The 19,936-nt window shown below is 38.4% G+C and overlaps 1 protein-coding gene across 1 annotated transcript in view; it reads left to right on the forward strand.

Moving 5' to 3' along the window:
• The window catches only part of ss (spineless), a 268,611-nt gene that overhangs the window by 184,399 nt on the left and 64,276 nt on the right, over positions 1–19,936 (forward strand). The window contains exon 3 of the mRNA XM_067759847.1: positions 9,161–9,291. Coding sequence (XP_067615948.1) covers positions 9,161–9,291 — 131 coding nt within the window. The remainder of the gene's footprint in view (positions 1–9,160; positions 9,292–19,936) is intronic.

Genomic DNA, 19,936 nt, shown 5'->3' on the forward strand with positions numbered 1-19,936 from the left:
GACATTTTTTTAACGGGCAGTGCCACGTGTTATGTAGAAAAGTAATTTATCTGAAATGAAATGTGCAATTGAAACTCACGCTGAGTATATAATGTTCGGTTACACCCGAACTTAGACACTTTTACTTGTTAATTTTTTATTTTTACATGATGTAACGATTTGGTTTAAGTCATGTTTCCAGTAGTGGGTCCTTATATTAAAATTCTTCCATTTGCGGTTTCTGTGTTGATTGTGATTTCAAGTGTAAATTATTTTATCTAAACATAAAAAATAATATTTGTGTATGTCGGGGATATCAAGGGGCAAGGTATAATGTAACGGATAAGCCCCGCGAAATATTATGGTAATATAATAATAGCCTTAATATTTCATATTTGTTCATTCGTAAGCCGGATGTAATATAATATATTTGGGGGCCATTTGTAATACATATTTATATATTTACATTAGGGTGGATCTTATAAATGAACTTTCCGATTTTTTTAGTGTCTCACTCCTTCAAACAGTAATACCAAAGACAAAAATATCACACATATATTTTGGAGACGAGTAGGGGGTGTCGTACAGGGATCGGAGTTGAGACCCTCTCTCTTGTTTTCTAATAACTAAAATCTATAGATTATTGTCTCGCTAATCTATATATATATAAATGAATATGTGTGCCTTGGTACGTGTAAAGCTGAAAAACGGCTATACCGATTTTAATAATTTTGTCTGTTATTTCGAGCTGATTCAGAGATCATTAACGGCAGTTTGACTTGAAGATAGGAGAGCGTTTCTATGAAGTTTCTTTCCGGGAAGTGGACCAGGGACCGATCTATTCGAAGAAATTCTATCCGCCGTACGATTTGCCTCAAATTGTGTATATAGGTATCCCTTTTCCTGGATTAATATTTATGGCACTTTTTTCGGGAAATGGAGCAGGGATCGACTGGTACTGGGACTTGGACTAGGACTAGGGACTGGGACTGGGACTGGAACTGAAACTGGAATTGGGACTAGGACTTAGATTTGGGGTGGGACTGGGACTGGGAAAAAAAGATGGAGAAGAGAAAAGGGAAGGAGGAAGGGATAGAGTTAGACGAAGAAAGCGATATGGATAGATGGAGCGGAAAAGAAGTGATGGAAAAGGCGGAGAGGGAGAAAGAGACGCGGTAAAAGGGAAAGACAGAGGGAAGACTGAATAAATATATAAGGAAAAGGGATAAAGAAAGGAAGGGAGATTAAGAGGTAAAAGCTGATTAAAATTTATACGGATAGACCAGTGCTGGGCACGCCTGCCGGGTCTGCTAGTCAAATATATATACATAATATGGGTGTAATGATGAACAGCGGAAGCATTGCTATAAGTCCAATTTCATTGATCAATATCTGTTGAACGGGTGTGAAAATATTCCCCGTATATATTTATGTATGTATGTACCAAATTATGAATAAAAGGAATATCAACAGACGGAAGTGTAAATTAATAGACAAATTAAAAAGCGTGCAGTGGGGCATACAAATGGCTGAGTTGATAGAGGCATCTTCCTCAACACCAGTTTGAATGTAGGTGAACTCGGGGTCAAAAATCATCACCCAAAGGGCTAGCTGAAGAACTGAAACTCAAAAATATCTCCTACTAACAAACGTTACACGCGATATCACACTTGCTTACAGTGGCACTGTTATCACCGTTTGATGGGGGAAATCGGATATTTGATTTATAAGGACAACCCTAATGTATATAGACCGGCCATTGATCGGCATCGGACTTTGCGACTCTTTGTGGATAACACTGAGGGCCTTTTTATGATAATCTGTTTCAAACTGTTGAGCTCTTGTGCACCGGATCTCTTCGTAGTGCTTTCGGAGTTATCCCTGGAAGGCACCATCAATCAATTGCTTGTTTGGATGCCCAGATTTCTGAGTATTTAACAGGAACTATTTGTTCAGCATTGCGTATCTCCACTTGATGGGGAATATTCCACCCTAATTTGGTAGATGTTGTAGATGTTCTGTGTCATAAGTAGACATCTCGTGGCAGTTGTGAGCACAATGTCTTCCTTCATTGTGTTTCTTTCAGGTTCGGCGACCATATCGGAGATGCGTAGCAATCAAGCGGCTGGACACATGCTTTTTAGGTAGCTTAAGAACTTTGTTACGGCTCTGAATTTAAGGTTGCCAAAATGTAGGTCATTATCGAATGTCACACTCCTTAATTCTGGCAATACAAGTCTGATATTATAGAAGGGTTTACAAGAAACAGAATGAAATTTGGCGATTTTTTATTCCCAATTTTCTTTAAACTTCTAGTTCAATAAGTTCTTTTATCTCAAGGAGGACCTGTATTGGTCAGTTTTTGATCCGATTTATTATTAGAATGGTATACAAAAATAGGGAAAGGTACGTTGTATCCGGAAATCGGAAATGGAAAAATTTGACTTTTCATTAAACTGAATAAAATCGCGAAAAACATTAAATTTAAAAATGTTTAAAATTGTAATGCGTGAAGAGGCGAAACAAAAATAATTGACCTTATGGCCATAGAGAAAAAAAGAGTTGACTTTATAATCAACTCTTATTCCGCAACTGCGAGATGGTCATAATGTAAATATCGTTGACATTGTACCGATTTCAAATTTGACGTAATGACTATTTCATGGTCATTAATTCAATTGACTTTGTAGCTATTTAAAGTAGCCTTAACGTCAATTGACGTTATGACATTTGATATTATGTCACCTTTTCAATATAATTAGAGTACCACCTTATTATTATAAGCCACATTTTGTTTGTCAACTAACTTTTAAAGTTTAGAAGTTTTTTTGTTGTTGGCAATCGGTCATGCGTTAATTTGCTAGATTACTTTATTACTTCACCGCATAATTAATGTCCCCTAACTAACATTCGGAAATTCATTTGGGTGAACTATTGATAAAGATCACAATTTATGGTGAAAAAAGCTAATAAAACAAGGACTAAAATAGGGATTAGTAAACAAATTTAGACTATTGAAAAATAAGAGTACTTAGAAATATATATACCAAAAACTAAGCCTAGTCTCGAAATGTTGTGGTGTTTAAATAAGTTAGAATGTCATAGAATTCGTTAATTGTTTTTAACTATTTAGTGTTTCGAATTTTCCATAAGTAAAAAGCTTAAACATTTTTACATTTACTTTCATCTTGAAAATTGTTTTCTTACCCCAGCCCTTCATTTCAAATGGTACTAGTTTTACCTCCATATTTCAGTTTATTCCCCCCAACTTCAACATTTTTTAACTTCCACCCTTACCTGCGATTTTATTTTTATTTGGCTTATCGTCCGATCGGCATATAAATCAATTTTTGTGACAAATTTATTATAAACGTCACAGGCCAAGTATATTTTATAATCCTCCTTCCACTTTTGCCATTCTTCTTACCAATACGGTTTGTCCTAAAAAAAACAACAATGTTATTGAAACTTTGTTTCATCAAATATGTGGTCGTAATAGAAAAGTTTGGAAATATAGTTCATCAGGTGCGTAGCCAGCAAAAAACTTTGGGGGGGGGGGGGGGGGGGAGGCGGGGGTTGGCCAAAGTGTCAGTAAATAATAATTACCTGTAAATATATACATATTTATATTTTACATATTAAATAAAATAAATGTAAGGCGCGATAACCTCCGAAGAGATCTAAGGCCGAGCTTCTCTTCCAATTTGCGTCGTGCTCCTCTTGATTTTCCCTACAAATTGGCCGGACGGGACCTACATGTTTTATGCCGACTCCGAACGGCATCTGCAAAGCAGATGAGTTTTCACTGAGAGCTTTTCATGACAGAAATACACCCGGAGTGCTTGCCAAACACTGCCGAGGGGCGACCCCGCTTAGAAAAATTTTCTTCTAATTGAAAAATCTTATTTCTAAAATTTTGATGTTGCTTTGCCCGGGAGTTGAACCCAGGGCATACGGTGTGATAGGCGGAGCACGCTACCCATAACACCACGGTGGCCGCCGTTACACATACATAGGTATTTACATATTACATAGGTATTTATACTTTTATTTATTTGAAATTTTTCTTTCTTTCTACAAAACAATATTTATTTTTCTTGTTTGTTTTGCCATTTTGTTTAGGATTTCTTAATGAGGTACTTCAATAGTAGAGTGGCCCATTGTATTTCTTAGATAAGTTTTTAACCTTCGAAGGGAAGAGAAAGAGCGTTCGCTAGGAGCAACGGAAACTGGAAACGTCGCAGCAATTTTTATATACCGATGTACCGTAGGGAAAAAAGACACGGAACAATTATTTAATGCATCAATGAACGTGCTTGGTCGCTCCTCCTTTGGGATTGTCAAACAATGCCTGAACAAGTTTTGCTATGTTTTTTATTGTGGCGTAATACAAAAAAATATTCTTGATCATATTTTCATTTGATTTACTTGATGAGAGATTTCTTTCATTGCATTTTTATTGCGAGGTGGCCGCGTCAAAACCGCAAATGTTTTTTTAATTGGTCTCTAGAATTTCAACAACGAAGCAAACATGTATAGGTAATGTCGATACAAAATTACACTTTTCGAGACTCCTCTTCGTTTGCAAGAAAACGGTTTTTTTAATGGAACATTTTAGTGAAAAGTTAATAACTCGCCTGTATATTCTTTTTGTAGACAAAACAATTGCCTACTCTCAAAAAAATTTTATAGATTTATTGCAAAAAGCCTGCGAGTTAATAACTTTTCATTAAAATATACCTTATTTTTTTTAAACACTGTATCTTGCAAACGAAGCGGAATCTCAAAAAATCGTTCAAGTGTATTTTTGTATCGACATTTCCTACATATCTTTGTAGTCTTTTTTGAAGTCCCAGAGATCAATAAAATTACATTGGCGGTTTTGACGTGGCTTTACTCATGTCAAATATACGAAAATGAGATGACTGAGCATGAAAATAATGCAAAATTCGATATTTTAAAAGGAGCGACTACCAATAACTTCTCTCAGTATGAAATATTATTTAATTTTATTCTTTCGCATTTTCATTATTGCTATTAATGCTATTTTCTTAACAGGGGGTTTAAAAGTGAATAGAGTAATTATTCTAGTACAGACGTATATTTTTTAATTTTCGGAAATTTGAACCCCCAAACCCGCCACCCCCCTGAATTCGCGCCTGTAGTAAATTGTTCATTTTCTTATTTCCTTTTCCTTTACTTGTTCCAATGGCAAAAGAATTTGTCGCGCCAATTTCATCAAAAAAAAATGTTCTAATGTAGTAAAATATTTATGACAAACATAAAAAACCAACAAAAAACTTAAGAAAGAACTCAAACAATAACAGTAAATAGTATTATAGTACAAATAAAATCCCTACACTTCTACCCTCTGTCGCACTTATCACACATACATATATATAAATACGTTTATTATGGATATAAATAATAAATAAAAAATATTGCTTTAATTGGCGCCATACAAAATGTTCTTTTTGTAAAAAACATTAGTACAGGGTTAGACGTTTGCACTATTACCTATTCATACAACCATAGGTTTTCTTTGTGAATAATTATTTTTTTATTTAGGGCCAGATTATGTTTGACGCTGCGACACTGCGTCGCAGTCACTCGCATTCATAGTCACCACTTTATAATACCAAAATTTTCATAAAAGCATTCAGGTTTACTGTCACTCACTGAAGTGATTGAATGCTCTTTTATTAAATAACAACAATGTGTGAAAATAGTGAATTTTTTTAACACATTCACTTTAGCTCGATGTAGCCATCTTTTCGTTGACTCTGACCTTCCACCTGTACAAGAGAATTCCTTGGCGTTTTCATACCGGCAGATTTTAATATGAAATGATATGTTAAGTTTGTTACAAATCTCAAAATTGTAAGTCCTTAAAGGAGAAGATATGGACGCACCAATAAGTATACCGAAATGATCAGGATGACGAGCTGAGTTGATTTAGCCATGTGCCTGTCTGTCCGTCTGTTTGAACGTAAACTAGTCCATCAAAATTTGAGATATCATGATAACATTTTGTGAGCTTGTATTTTTGAGTGTCCGACTGATCATTTCTCGGAATCGACCGAATCGGACCACTATAACATATGCAGTCCATACAACAGATTGCTCAGATAATAGGTTTAACGTCATTCCTTCCCCATTTTCCAGATCTTCACAAATGCGGCATAAATTATTGCCTGAAAAAATCGTTAAGAGCGGACATATATATATTATATGTATATCCGATCCAACCGATTGCAACCAATTGTTTAGATAAGCGGTTTAACGTAATTTCTTCCCCATTCTAACTGCTAGAAGCTTGAAACTTCACAGGGTGTTTACATATAAGGCATTCATTGTTGTGTGAAAAAATCGTTAAGATCGGTTGTATATATAATATCGGTTGTATATATATAATCCCATAAGCTGATTTAATTTGAACTGATAACATTTGATGAATATTTGAAATTCAAGACATTTTTCTTTATTTCCATTAATGAAAGGTATGAGGTCTTCGGCAGTCCCGTCCTTACTTGTTTTAGTTGTTGTAGCCTGCTTCGCCCCACCCATTAGATGCGACCACTCACTAATTGTCATCAAATGCCATGTTGAGTGCTCGATTTCTTCATAGTGCTTACAGAGACGACTCGTTATTTTGCTGGCAAAATGTCTGTTGGGATGCCCAGGTTTCCGTGTATTCACCAGAAACTGTTTGTCCAGCATTTATTTTCTCTCCTTGACGGGGAGATGATGTTCTGGTGACATAAGAAGACATCCCGTGGGAGTTCTGAGCCTGCAATTTTCTCCATTGTGTTTGTTTTAGGTTAAAAATATCGGAGACGAGTAGCATACAAGCGGCTGTTATATAAGCATTAATTTGTTTTGCACCAAGTGCTGCCAGGGGAGAACTTGAGAATTTGGTTACGGCACTATAATTATAGGTACAATGGCGGATACATGCTCGACAAAATGTCCCACAGAGGGTGGCGTAATGCATCGGCGTGGATAACCACGTTGTTAATAAGATCGCCGAGGCGTCGTTCGGCGACAGTGTCAAGTTTCGCGAGGTGAATAAGTTGGAAAGACTAGGGAGATAGTTGTTAATTTTATAATAAACCCCATCAATGATTGGACCAGGACCTCTTGTCGATAAGCAACCCCATCTCGTGAGGAAGGGATCTCGGATATGCAAAAATTAATCAAAGTTGGGGATAGGAACCACCATGAAGAGGGGTTTTCTTAGTTCTTCTAAGTTTCATGTTACTTTCCTGAACTGGACCGCAAAGATAACTTTTAGTCCAGGTTTTAAGACTGTGAGGAGAGGCAGACCCTTTCAATTCATTCAATAACGTGCTCTGATGGACTGTGTCAAAGGTGAGTAATGTTCTATGGTATGGATCTTCGTTCAGTCCGTGTTGTTGGCTTTTACCGCGGTAGCGGTGCTATGTAATTTTCGAAAGCCATGCTGATGATGTGGAGGTCGCAGGTTTGAGGAGAAATGAGGGTGCAGGGCAGCTTCAAGTGTTATAGTTACTGAAGAGAAGAGATATCGGGCGATATGAGTCTCCCACGTTAACTGGTTTCCCAGGCTATAATAGGGGTACCACCCTCGCCATTTATCCATTTTTCAGTTATGATTAAAATGGGCAGAGACAGGTTGAAGACAAGCGCTAGATATTTAAGTCCTTCATAGCCAAGGTTTTAAAGCTTCGCCCGATCATACTGCTTTAGATGGTTTAGCATATTCGATGGCTGGTTGTTGTAGCAGTGTTTGATGGCTTCTTTAACTTCTGGGAAAGTGATGGTAATAGTAGACAGACGCGCTGTGTTTGTGCTAGACGCGCGTCTGTTGACCTGCCGTCTAGATTTATCGACCGATGATTGCACTACCGCAAGCAGAAAGCGGTCGCGTATTTCTTCGCATCCGATAGCATTTTATCGCACAAGGCGAAGGGTATTTTGTCATTGTGCTTGGGGAGGTTTAAGAAAAACTTAATGGTTGTCCATAGCTTACCTACAGCGACAGATAGGTTACAGCTTCTCAGAAGCTCCTCCGATTATGCCCGCTTGTGTTTGCACACAAGCTGTCTAATGCGCAGGTATATGTCCCTGATTTGGGGCCGCCAAGGTCGTGCTATCTTACATGGTCACGTTCTTTCGCTGACGTTTAGGCCTCGCTTGGAAATCTTGGTTTTATATCCGGAATTCTTCCAGCGGGAATTAAGCGATCTGACGCAGATTCAATGACCTAACGGAAAGCAGGTGCTCCTTGACGGACATCAAAAGATTACCTGCGTATGCCTTATATTCGTCCCACTTGCCTTTTTTGGAGCTGATAGAAAAGCGTTTCTCAGAGTTGGTTAATTCAGTTGTTCAGTCAAGTGAGAGAAGCATGGGTGGTCAGATGCCAATGTTACCCTCGCTGCCAGTTGAAGCAGCTATTGTCTGGCGAGCTATGACCATTCCGGTGGGGCCGTCCCTGTGATGAGTGACAAATACGAGTCTTTATCCACTTCCTTTCGCACGATCTTTTCTATAGACGTTGTAGCCAGAACAGATCTGCAATCCATATTTAACAGTGAGCTTAGTTTTTTGTGTCGCAGCTATGAAGATGTCAATGAAGTCAACTATATCCGTGATCTCTCCGGTTAACTTCATACAGCTTAAACGCAGTGTTCTCAAGTGCAACTGGGAAGACGTTATCACTGTATGGTATAAGGCTAGGTCGCATGTGCTGTTGTGACCCTGGGTACAGCATATCCCTGTGAGATTCCAGGGGTGGCCGGTGTTGTTGGGTGACGGTTTGAGAGCACGGTGCGACAAAAGCACCCGTCGGCGGACTACCATCGCTGAGCCCAGAACATATAGGAAAATGGCATCGACCAAGGCAGGAACTGCATTGGACAGTTGTCGTAAATATGTATATATATTCTGAACAAGGCATCTCTTTCCATGACGTACTCCTGTGCTGGTACCAAAAAGAAGAGAGGAAGGCGGAGTCTCGACGTGCTCGAATACTCTCGCGGAAATCATGAGCACTATTAAAGATCTGACGGTTACGGTTCAGCCAGCATCCCATAACAAAATAACATAGTTTTGAATTACATAATTTTAAATACAAATGATTCCTATTCTAATTAATATTAGCGTATCATAAATTCTAAATATTTATATTTCATTGCAGTTGTTATGCATAAGGATAAGGAAGAAAATGGCATATTGCCACACATACACACACACGCACATGATGGCTATCGAACGCGTGAATTGGGCGCATTCGAGCATGGCTTACTCGACGGTGATATGTGCCTGCAGGTGAGTGAAGAAATATCATTTGGGGATCACTTCGTGCATGTTTCGGGATAATTCGGTAATTTCTTAAATATTTTTTTCGGTATCATTTCTGGATTATATTCGGAATCATTTGGGGTATTTCATAAATCATTTCTAGGTTTTTGAAGTGTAAACGTCTTTGCTCAAGGTATGGTAGAATGCAGAATATAGGCGTAAGTATAGTTTTTGGAAGTGGTAAGCTTAGTGTGTAGTATTGGTATGCTGTATGGGTGAATACAGATTGTAAGCCCAAGTGTAGTCACTATATTGTAGCGTAATGAGGGCACAAAGTACGATGTAAAGTTGAAATGAGTGCAACGGTTTGTTATTTACGAGTTAAGGGCGTGGTCTTCATTTCCCATCAACAAGTTATATGTTTGTTATAGATGTGCTATCGACGAGATATAGATGAGTTATCGATTAGAAGTGTTATAAATTTGCTATCGAAAACAAAGGCCATCTGTGATTTACCGATTTTCCCTCTGGAATTCATCGACTAGCTGCCGATTAAAATCGAAAATTAATGCAAAATCATCGATACACTTCGAAAAGTTATTTATTTCTTATCGACGGGTTAATAACGTTTTCTAAACATATGTGAAGGTTCCTGATGATAAATACAGACTACAGACAACTTATATTGTTTTTATTTAAATCGGTCTGTGAGTTCAAAAAAAAAAAAAATCAAAAATACCTACGGCTAAAACACAACGAAAAGTTATCGGAATATTATCAAGAAGTTATGGAATTTCCACTGAAAATATATCGGGTTGTTTGCGGAGTGTTACTAATTCGTTATCAGCGTGTTGTTCATTTGATATCGAAAAGTTATCGCTTTATTTTCGGAGTATTACGAATTTGTTGTCCGCATGTTATCGACGGCTTACGGTTTTTTTTATCGAAAGGTTATAGAATTGAAATCGAAAGTCAACGATTACCCAAATTGATATCAGTGTTGTTGTTGTTGTAGTAGTGCTTCAACCAATCACAAACTGTCATCAGTTTCGTCTAACGGGAGTCCAAGGAAACTTGCTATTTCAACAGGGGTGGACTATAATGAGAGGGGTGTTAGAGGTGTTCGTTCCACATTACAATTGAAGAGAGGGTTGGTGTCATGTGCTGCCACAGTGCATGCAAGACATACCTTTTGTATATCGGGGTTGATTCTGGATAGGTAAGAGTTTTACTCTCTCCTCATTGTGTAGATGGTGTTCTGGGGACATAAGAAGACAGCCCGTAGCGTTTCTGAGGGCAGTATTTTGACAGGCCTATATATTCTTCCAGTGAGTAACCTTTAGGCTCGATGACGCGTAGCATGCAGTCGGCCGGCCAATTGTTTTATAAGTAGTAATCAGTGTTTCTTTGTCTTCACCCCAAGTGCTGCCGGCAAGAGATTTGAGGGTTATATTACGGCTCTGTATTTTCGGTACAAATGTAGATCCTGATCGAACGGTACACTCAAGATTTTAGGATATAAGACAGTCGATAGCGTGATACCATCGACGCGGATGTTTGATATGTAGAAGTTAAACAGAAGTGGGATAGGACACCACCCTGTGGCACCCCTTGTTTTATTCTTCTTAGTTTGAATGTTATGTTCCTTAATTGCACCGATGCTTGCCGACCAGACAGATAATTTGCGGTCCACCTTTTGAGACTTGGGGGAAAGGGTGACGTCTCCAGGTCTTGCGGTAACGTGCCGTGGTTGACCGTATTAAAAGCTTTTGACAAGTTTAATGCAACGAGTACTGTCCTATGGTGGGGGTTTTGATTTAATCCGCAATTTATCTGTGTGTGATAAGCGTGTTATCGATTGGTTTAATTAAGACTATCGAAATATAAATCGGTCGAAGCAACCGATAATAAGTCGATCCGCTCAGGAAAGCGTACATGCATATATGTATGTATATGGAAGTATTATTTAGTTTGTTCCGGTTTACACTTACATCTGCTCTAATGCTGCAATTGTTGTTGGTTACAACAAACCATATTGCAATTAATTTTTGTGCACATTGTGCTTATAGAAACTTGTCAATCATTGTTGGCAGTTCAGCAAACAAGGAAATCCAACTACATATATGCATACATAAATATGTAAGTACATATATTCATACTTGCTAACTAAACTACCAACAAAACAACCAACTAAACTGCAAAAACTTAACATTTCTGCAAGGAAAGTTCTTTTCAAAACATACTTGCAAATGTTTACAAATGCATTCAGCTATGCTTTTATATTTGGTTGAATGTTCACACGTATGTTTGTACATTTGTACGTGGATGTGTGGCATACAAGCACATTTTGTACAATATTCAAGTTTGTTTGTTTACTGTTGCGCACTAATAATTCAGAAATAGTGTGCCAAAAAGCCGTTATTATCTAGTGCACTGACACTGTGAAATCAAACACTCGCACACACACACACACGAAAAGTGATAGGCTCATACACACATTGATATGTTAAGCTTCTACGAACAAATTGCAATTTGTTTTATTGAAGAAAAATGAGGTGCGAAATGCATTGAAAATGCAACACTGGTCACACACACATGGAAATGCAAACAAACTTTGGTGCAGGTGTGTGTCCAGTGCTATATCAGCAAGGTGAGCTCAGGCTAGTAAAACGTGCAGGTGAACAAATAAGCGAATGGAGCTCGAGAGAAAGGATTAAAAGTGCTGGGAAGCGGTTGAAAGTAATGAACGTACACACACACACACACACACACATAGCCGGTTGTGTAGTCATTTAAGCGTAAGGGGCAGGTGCAGTATTCAAATTTGCTAATAATCATTCAAACAAACGTGGGCAAGAGGTATTGGCATACAGTTTGGCATACGGGCTGTTGTCCCAATTTTTTTATGTTGCGGGACGCTTTAAACTAACCTTTGCTTTAGTCCCATATTACGAATTGAAGAAAAAGGGAGTTCAGGGACAGGTACACTCAGAGAAAAACTCGTTCTAAAACGAACGAAACAAGTTCAAAATTAAGAACATTCGTTGACATAAGTCTGTTAAGTACTTTTTTTCTTAACTCGTGACCGATGGGATTGTTTTAAGAACGGGTTTTTCCAAGCACACCGTTCGTATTTCATGACCAGATTTGTATTTATGTGTGAACCTTCTGTGCTCATTTCAAGCACTACTTGGTCTTGATTTACGATTTTTCGTTCTCGCGTTCGAGAACGAAATAAGTCGGGGTTTCATTCCTGACGCTATAACTCCAGAACGCACTAACCAATTTCCACGTTTTTGTATTCATTGGAAAGGTCTCGGGCTCCGTGAGGTTTATTGCAATAAATTCAGGATCGACGCACAGGGCCTCGAGATATAGGCCAAAACGTGGACCCGGGTACCCCTGGAATGTGTTTATAAGATATGGATATCAAATTGAAGCTGTTGATGTGTGCTTTAGTACAGAGCAAGTTTTATGCCGCTGGGTTACTATAGGGTCTCGATATATAGGCCAAAACTTGGACCCGGATACCCCTAGTGTGTATTATGGATATCAAATGAAAGCTGTTGCTGAGAGCTTTAAAGTAATTTTCATTGTGATAATCGTATCAACCTGGCAAAACTGATAAATATGCATGCGAAGCCGAAATAAAGACATGAATTAATAATACCCACATACTTATTTACATATTTCCTATTCGATTTGCCTAAAATTTGGTATATAAATTTGCCTATATTAGCATTTACGATGCTTTTTTCCGGGAGTAGACCAGAGACGGACTGCGACTGGGATTAGGACTAGGACTGGGACTGACACTGAGACTCGGAATGGGACTGGAACAAAATACATACCACCCTCTGGGACTGGCAATAAGATATGAAGAAGAATGAGAAAAACTTGACAAAGGAGAAAAGAGAGAAGGAGACTGAGAAAGAGATAGAATGAGACGAAGATGGAGATAGATGAAGCGAAAAATACGGAGGGAGGAGTGAATACAAAGATTAGGAAAAGTGTAGAGGGCGAGGGCAGAGTTAAACGGGGAGAGCTTATTAAAATATATGCAAATTAGTGCAGAACAACGTCTGCCGGGTCTGCTAGTCTGAATATATATTTAAAACATTTCATAACAAGTTTGAGAATTACCTTTGCATACGTGAGTGGAACTGAACGAAAAATAAGAGTTAAAAAAAATAGAAGATAGAAAATTGTTTTAAAAAACTTCAGAGTTTGACGTTGATCGAACTGGCGCCGAACGATCGCAACCGCAACATCATAGCCGCTGGGCCACTAAATCTGCCTGATAGCTTGTGCCAAATGTTGTATTTAACATTGTAGTGCACACAAAATGTGCCGTTCCTTTTTTCTTGAACTTAATTTAAGAACATCGTTTTCATTAACAGAACATTCGTTCATATTTTATGACCGTTCTCTTTTCAAGAACATAGTTGTCAGTTCAAAAACAAGGTTATTGTTTTAAGAACAGGTCGTTCGTTTTTCAAGAACAAAAAAGTAAGAACATGTAAATCTTGAATTGAGAATGATGGTGCTGGATTTTAGAACGGCGTTTTTCTCTGAGTGTAACCGCAATACATATGTATCCTTGAAGGTACTACAACCGGATTGTCGAAACAAACTAAGGTTATTCTTATAAGTCATATAACCGATGCTTTCCACTCTCACCTCTTCAAATGTTAATACCAAAGTCGAGAATATCAAATATAAATTAAATTATGGAAACTTAAGAAATTTAATTTATTATTAACGCTCTTACATTAGTTCCCTCGAGACTGTGAAAGATTTCGTTTATTTGGGAACCAGCATTAACAGCAAAGACAACGTCAGCCTAAAAATCGAACGGAGAATAACTTTTGTCAACAAGTGCTACTTAGACCTGAGTAGGCAATTGAAAAATAAAGTTCAATCTCGACGAACGAAAATTACGCTCCACCAGTCGCTCATACCTGTCTTGTTGTATGGCTCGGAATAATGGACGGTGCCCAGAGAAGATGAGGTAGCTCTGGGAGTGCTCGGGAGAAAGATTTATAGTCCTGTCTTTGATGCCGGTGGCAGGTATCGGAGGAGGTATAAATTGGCGTCAGTTATCGCGAAACAGGGATAGATGCCGTGACTTGTTAATGATGATGATGTATTTACGTTCATACTTAAAAGACTAAAGCCTCTGGATAGTAGAAGATCTTTTTTTGCGCTGATATTTATTTATGATTTGATAGGGGGCACGATTGACTCACCGTTTCTTTTGGAGCGTATTTGCTTCAATATACCATCTAGAACACTTCGAAATCATTATATTTTTTTATTGGATAGGGCCAGAACGACATATGTCGCTAATTCGCCTATTGCTTGGGCATTGAAGAAATTCAATATTCTTACTAATGCCAGGGAAATTGATTTTTCAGTAAGTAAATCAAAGTTTAAACTTATACTAAATGACTTGATATGGTAGATGATATTTAGGCTAATAATTTGTAAATAGTCTGTAAGGATATTTTAATTTGTCCTAGATTTACTTTGAAATAAATAAATAAATAAATAAATAAATAAATATTACGTAAGTGATGAAGCTGGGCTTTTTTTATTTTAGTGCATGCTGTAAACGGTGTCCTTTCTTCTTTTTTTGGCTTACTCCCGTGGGGATGTACTGAACCAATTGTTCAAGTGCAGTTCAGGATCTTAATTTTTATTTTTATGGGAACTACACGAACAACTGATGCAGAAAACAGAAGTCCGACCACATACATAAGTACATCATTTAGAATGTTCTCTTGTTCCTTTTTTTAATTGACTCTCGTAACATATCTACCTCGAAAGCCTCGTACCTGGTCCCAGGGAAAGGAGGTACCGAAATTCCTCGTCATCTCATTCTCCTAAGGGCATGTTGATCACAGCACTGTGTATGTAAATGAGAGCTTATCTCTAGTCATGTGTGTGTCAATTTGAGCTTACCTCTAGCTACACCTTCCGAGTATGATGTTTAAAAAGAACGTTCTATAACTGGTTGAGGGCCCAGAAATTCCTCTTCAGAGCCTAAGTGGTTGGCCTTCTCATTCCCAGGCACTGCCGTGTGAACTAGAGCATTGGTTGGCAACATTATTGCCGAACCAGTTTGGATGTAAGAAAAGGGCTTTTAGAGGAGCATGTTTGTCATTCCATGGCTTTCAGAATTGCGAATCCCAGAGAAACATTTCCAACAATTACTCCAAGTTCAAAGCCATCTGAATTGTGACTCCCTTAAGTGCAGGTAGCAGGAGCCTATCCAACATCATATATCTACTGAATAGAACAATACTAGTTTTGGCAGGTCTATCAGATGGTTTCACAACTGCTGACAATCATATGCAAGTAAGTTTGCGCTTTCCTAAAAAATATTACAAACAAATGAAAAGCTCACGATAAGACAAGTCAGGTATTGGGCGAAATGATGAAGAGTGGGAGGAAAAATACAGCACAATTCTGTATGCTCTTCCTCTCCTTGTGCCGCACCACTCTGGCTAGAAATTCTATCATCCATCATTTGATGTTTTCTGTGACTAGGATGCTTTCCACTAGCAATGAAAACCATTTTCTTGTCAAGGAAAACGACCACGCCTAGATATTTTCACACTAAGAGCCTAGTAGCTTTTATCAATATAAAAATGAATTAATACTTGGCGTGATTTATCTCCGAAGATATTCAGGCCGAGCTTTTCTTCCAGTTAAAGTTGTACTCATTTTAATTTTTTCGACATGCATGACATGCACGGCAGTTGTAAGACAGATGAATTTTCACTAAAAAGCTTTATCACTGCCGCTTAGAGTAGCTTTTTTCCGGGCACTTGAACGCAAGATCTTCGGTGTGGTAGGCAGTAGAGGTTTACGCCGATCACTTTATCGGCGGCGGAGGCGTAGGCTCTATTATATACCGCCGGCGGCGGCGTGAGCGGCGCACCGGCGTACGCCGGTATTCTTACTTTAAAAAGCTTGATTTTTCTATTTAAAAAAATAATATTTAGGAAAGTTTTTTTTTTGTATGTATTTAAGGAAATCAACGTGTTGACCATTTCAGAAGGATCCGGGGTTTTTGCCTCAAAATCTCGCAGACCGTTCAAAAATTTGCAGGAGTAGCTCCTTGCGGAGGGATTGTCCCTCTTTCACTCACTCCAGAGGGGCTTCGAACCTAACCCCGGTCTTTGGAATTTGTACTGCTGCGTCTACTGAAAAAAATAGAGATACATAAAATAGTCACACTTGTGTCTGTATATCTCGTGCAAAGCGTAGTTTCACATAGGGTTAAACCCGAATAATCATCGCGAACACAATTTCTTTAAATCATTTGTGGCTCCTTAGCGGTCACGCACAAAGGCGACTTACAATTGCTATTAATGATCTATAAATACTCATGACTCTCGTTGCACAGGGCGCCTCCAGTTTTTTCGGCTGTTTTTAAGAGCTACAATTCCCGATGTGCGAACAGTAGGAGTCCCAACGACCAGTCGCTACCACGCCTCCCGACCCTCCTGACCGAATACTTTCCAACGGATGCTTTTGTCGAGCTATGCTTCCGAGCTATACCAGAGAAGCACCTTGAAACGATAGGGATTGACTATTCGGCCAAGGATGCCGCCCTCGAAATGATAAGCAGTCTAAGTGGATGTCATTGCGGAATGGGTTAAAATCGTATATTCCTCGGCGCATCTACATAATTAAAATTTTACAAGGATCCTAGATAAGATTTTTAAAATGTAGACCAAAGTTTGCAGACGTTTGTGTTCACAACATTTATTTCAATACTCTTCGTTAAAGCAAAACGATATTTTAGAATGAAAGTCGACCGATTTTAAGTTGAAAGATGTTAACTGTGGTTTGCCGGCCTTATGATATAAGAGCTCTTTATGGATGACCGCGTAGCTTCAGTTTTCAGACTAGTTCGACTGTCCGCAATGTTAGGGTAGTAGCACACACGGTCATTAGTTCGACTGTCTTGGGAAAGCTTTTACTTCACCACTTTCAGTTTTCTTGCCTCACCTGGTAAATATATGTGCCTTCGTATTCACATTTGTAAAAGGAGCCGTAACGTGTAGGTGATATTTAAACTTGGTTGATAGGCTATAATCAATGTAATTCACTCCAAGGGACTAGTTTTGGATAGGGTCGCCAACTTTAGGAAATGTCAAACCGGGAGACTTGGGTGTTGAAGGCTGAAGTGTGAAAATCAAAATTAACATTTCAGACGCTTTGTATAGTTTCGCAAATAAACAACAGATGTTTGAATGTAAGCCCAAGTGATTTTTCAAACCCTTCTCATACGTACATATATCCTCAACTTAAGTATGAGGTAAGAATCATTTCAAAGGGGTGTTTTGCCCTTAGAACCTACTAAGGGTTTTGCATCACTGATTTCGCTTATTCTTTCAGCCAATCGCAATATAATTTTTTTTTTAAATCGGCACCTTTTTGGGTTAATTTGCTTTTTTTAACAACTTGAGGACAATTTGAAAACATGTTCGCTTTGGGTCATTTTATTTGAATTCATTGATCATTATTAATTTTTTGAAAAAAATATGCAAAGTGAGCATATAAATTTATTAGATATATAACTTTTCTATTAGTGTTTTGTTTTAATAACTTGGTGAATTGGGTGAAGCAAAGTCTGTGTTAAGCTGACATCGAAAGCGCCTGTTTTTTTTTTTTTTTTGTTAAATAACTTTTGAACAGTTAGAAAGAGTTAAATTTCGCAATTAGTTTCTTAAAACTGGCACTGATGCGCATCCGTTGAATCCACTTTCGACCATATCCGACCCATTTTCGACATGAACAATAAATGAGAGTCTTAAACGAAAACATATAGTATCGTGCCGGACGCCGCCGCCGCCGCCGCCGCGGCGATATTTTTGACATTCGGCGGCGGGATGCGAAAAACGACCAAAATCAGCGGCGGCGGCGGCGTTTATCGGCGGCGTATATCTCTAGTAGGCAGAGCACTCTATCTATACCAAATTCTGGTTACTCGGCTACGGAATAACATAGGAAAGTCTATCAGTGATGGAAAACTCTGTCTTGGACCTGAACTGCCTTTGTTATAGAAAAGCTGGATAGAAAAAAAATTTCTAGGATCAGTCTAATTTTTTCTAAATTATTCTATATGTTGCCAGAATAGATAGTTATTTCGAACTAAGCGCCACTCGTTTCCTCGGAAGCCCCGCTCTAATAAATGGTCCGAATTTATCACTGGACACTTTAAAATCGAACATAATTTTCCGGCCGAGAATTATGGGTCAAAATCGCTTCAAAGGTCAATGGCCTGACTACCTCTCCTGTCTTAACTTATTGAAGTTTGGCCTGCCACAACTGGGTAAGATAAGGGTTAACAAATGCCCTGAATGTACATATTTGCTAGTCGTTTTTTGTTAGCTTTACTTAACCCTTTTTCGTAAATGCCGGCCAGCAGCTCGTATCGGTGTGAAGGGCGTAATATTTGACATTGAAATGCAGCTGCACTGAAAACTGTAAGCTTTAGCACAATTACAACAACAACGTTTGTAATCTAAAGCATGTGTGTATGCTGACACAAATATACGAAAATCTCGAAGGAAAGCGAGCTTCATGCAATAGCGTCGCCATATGGACAAACGCGTGCATTTGACAAGTGGACGAGTGCAATGTGTAAACTTTCTTGTAAAAACTATTGCAACCATGGCCAGTTTGAAACAAACTCACACATAATTAAATTTGTATGCAAAAAAGGCAGTTTTTTTTCTACTTAATTTCAAACGTTCGCTGCAGTCGCTGCATTGCACATTTCGGTGTTTGTTGCTTTGGTGGTCTTATGTTTAACGGTTTTGAACTCACATACAGTTATAACTGTTAAACACTTGCATTTTGAGTGCTTGCACAACTGAATTGAAATTGAAAATTGCTCGCGCAATTATTCGTTAGCACGCAAGTCCTTTTTAGCATTTCCTTATAAAATATTTACGAATGAATTATGCACTTGGGAAATTGAATTGTTTATAAATTTTCAAGTGAGCGACAACAAAAAAAAAACATTGAAAAGGCACCGAGTGCAAGTTCGATGATGATACGATGATAAGTTTTTGCACAGGGACATAAATATTTAAATGTGTATAATAGTAAAGAAGTTTTTTCAAAATTCTTATTTACCAATTTTAAAAGTGAAAGGAAGGATTTACGCATTTCTACATAACAACATAATGGTTTTCTTGTCTGAAAAGTAAAACAATTTCTGGTTCATAAAAATGTCTGAGGATAAGAAGTAACAAAGTTGTGAGGTAAGCAGGGATCACAGTAACTTCGCTTTGCTCCCCCGCTCATTAATTGCTGTTATGAGGTGGGTTTTGTCAGAGGCTGAGGTAACGCTGAGTCAGTCGACGGTCAGGCAGAGGTCTCACAAACTACCACCGAATAAAACGCAGTGATTATGTGCTAGGTACGAATACGCACACACACACACGACTTGAGGTGCTAGGAGGAAAATAGCTTTTCGGACAAACAGAGTGGGAAATGAGAGGGCTTGGCGGTATGCGACACACGGTATAGTTAAGATCGAAAGGCGTCAAGCATAACTTCAGCGGTGAGATGAACGCCATACAGTCGAAACAATGGACGTTTCAGCACGACAATATAGGAGCGACCAGAAACAGTCACCCCTATTACG

The sequence above is a fragment of the Eurosta solidaginis genome, chromosome 1, assembly GCF_040869045.1.
Source record: "Eurosta solidaginis isolate ZX-2024a chromosome 1, ASM4086904v1, whole genome shotgun sequence".
Classification (NCBI taxonomy): domain Eukaryota; kingdom Metazoa; phylum Arthropoda; class Insecta; order Diptera; family Tephritidae; genus Eurosta; species Eurosta solidaginis.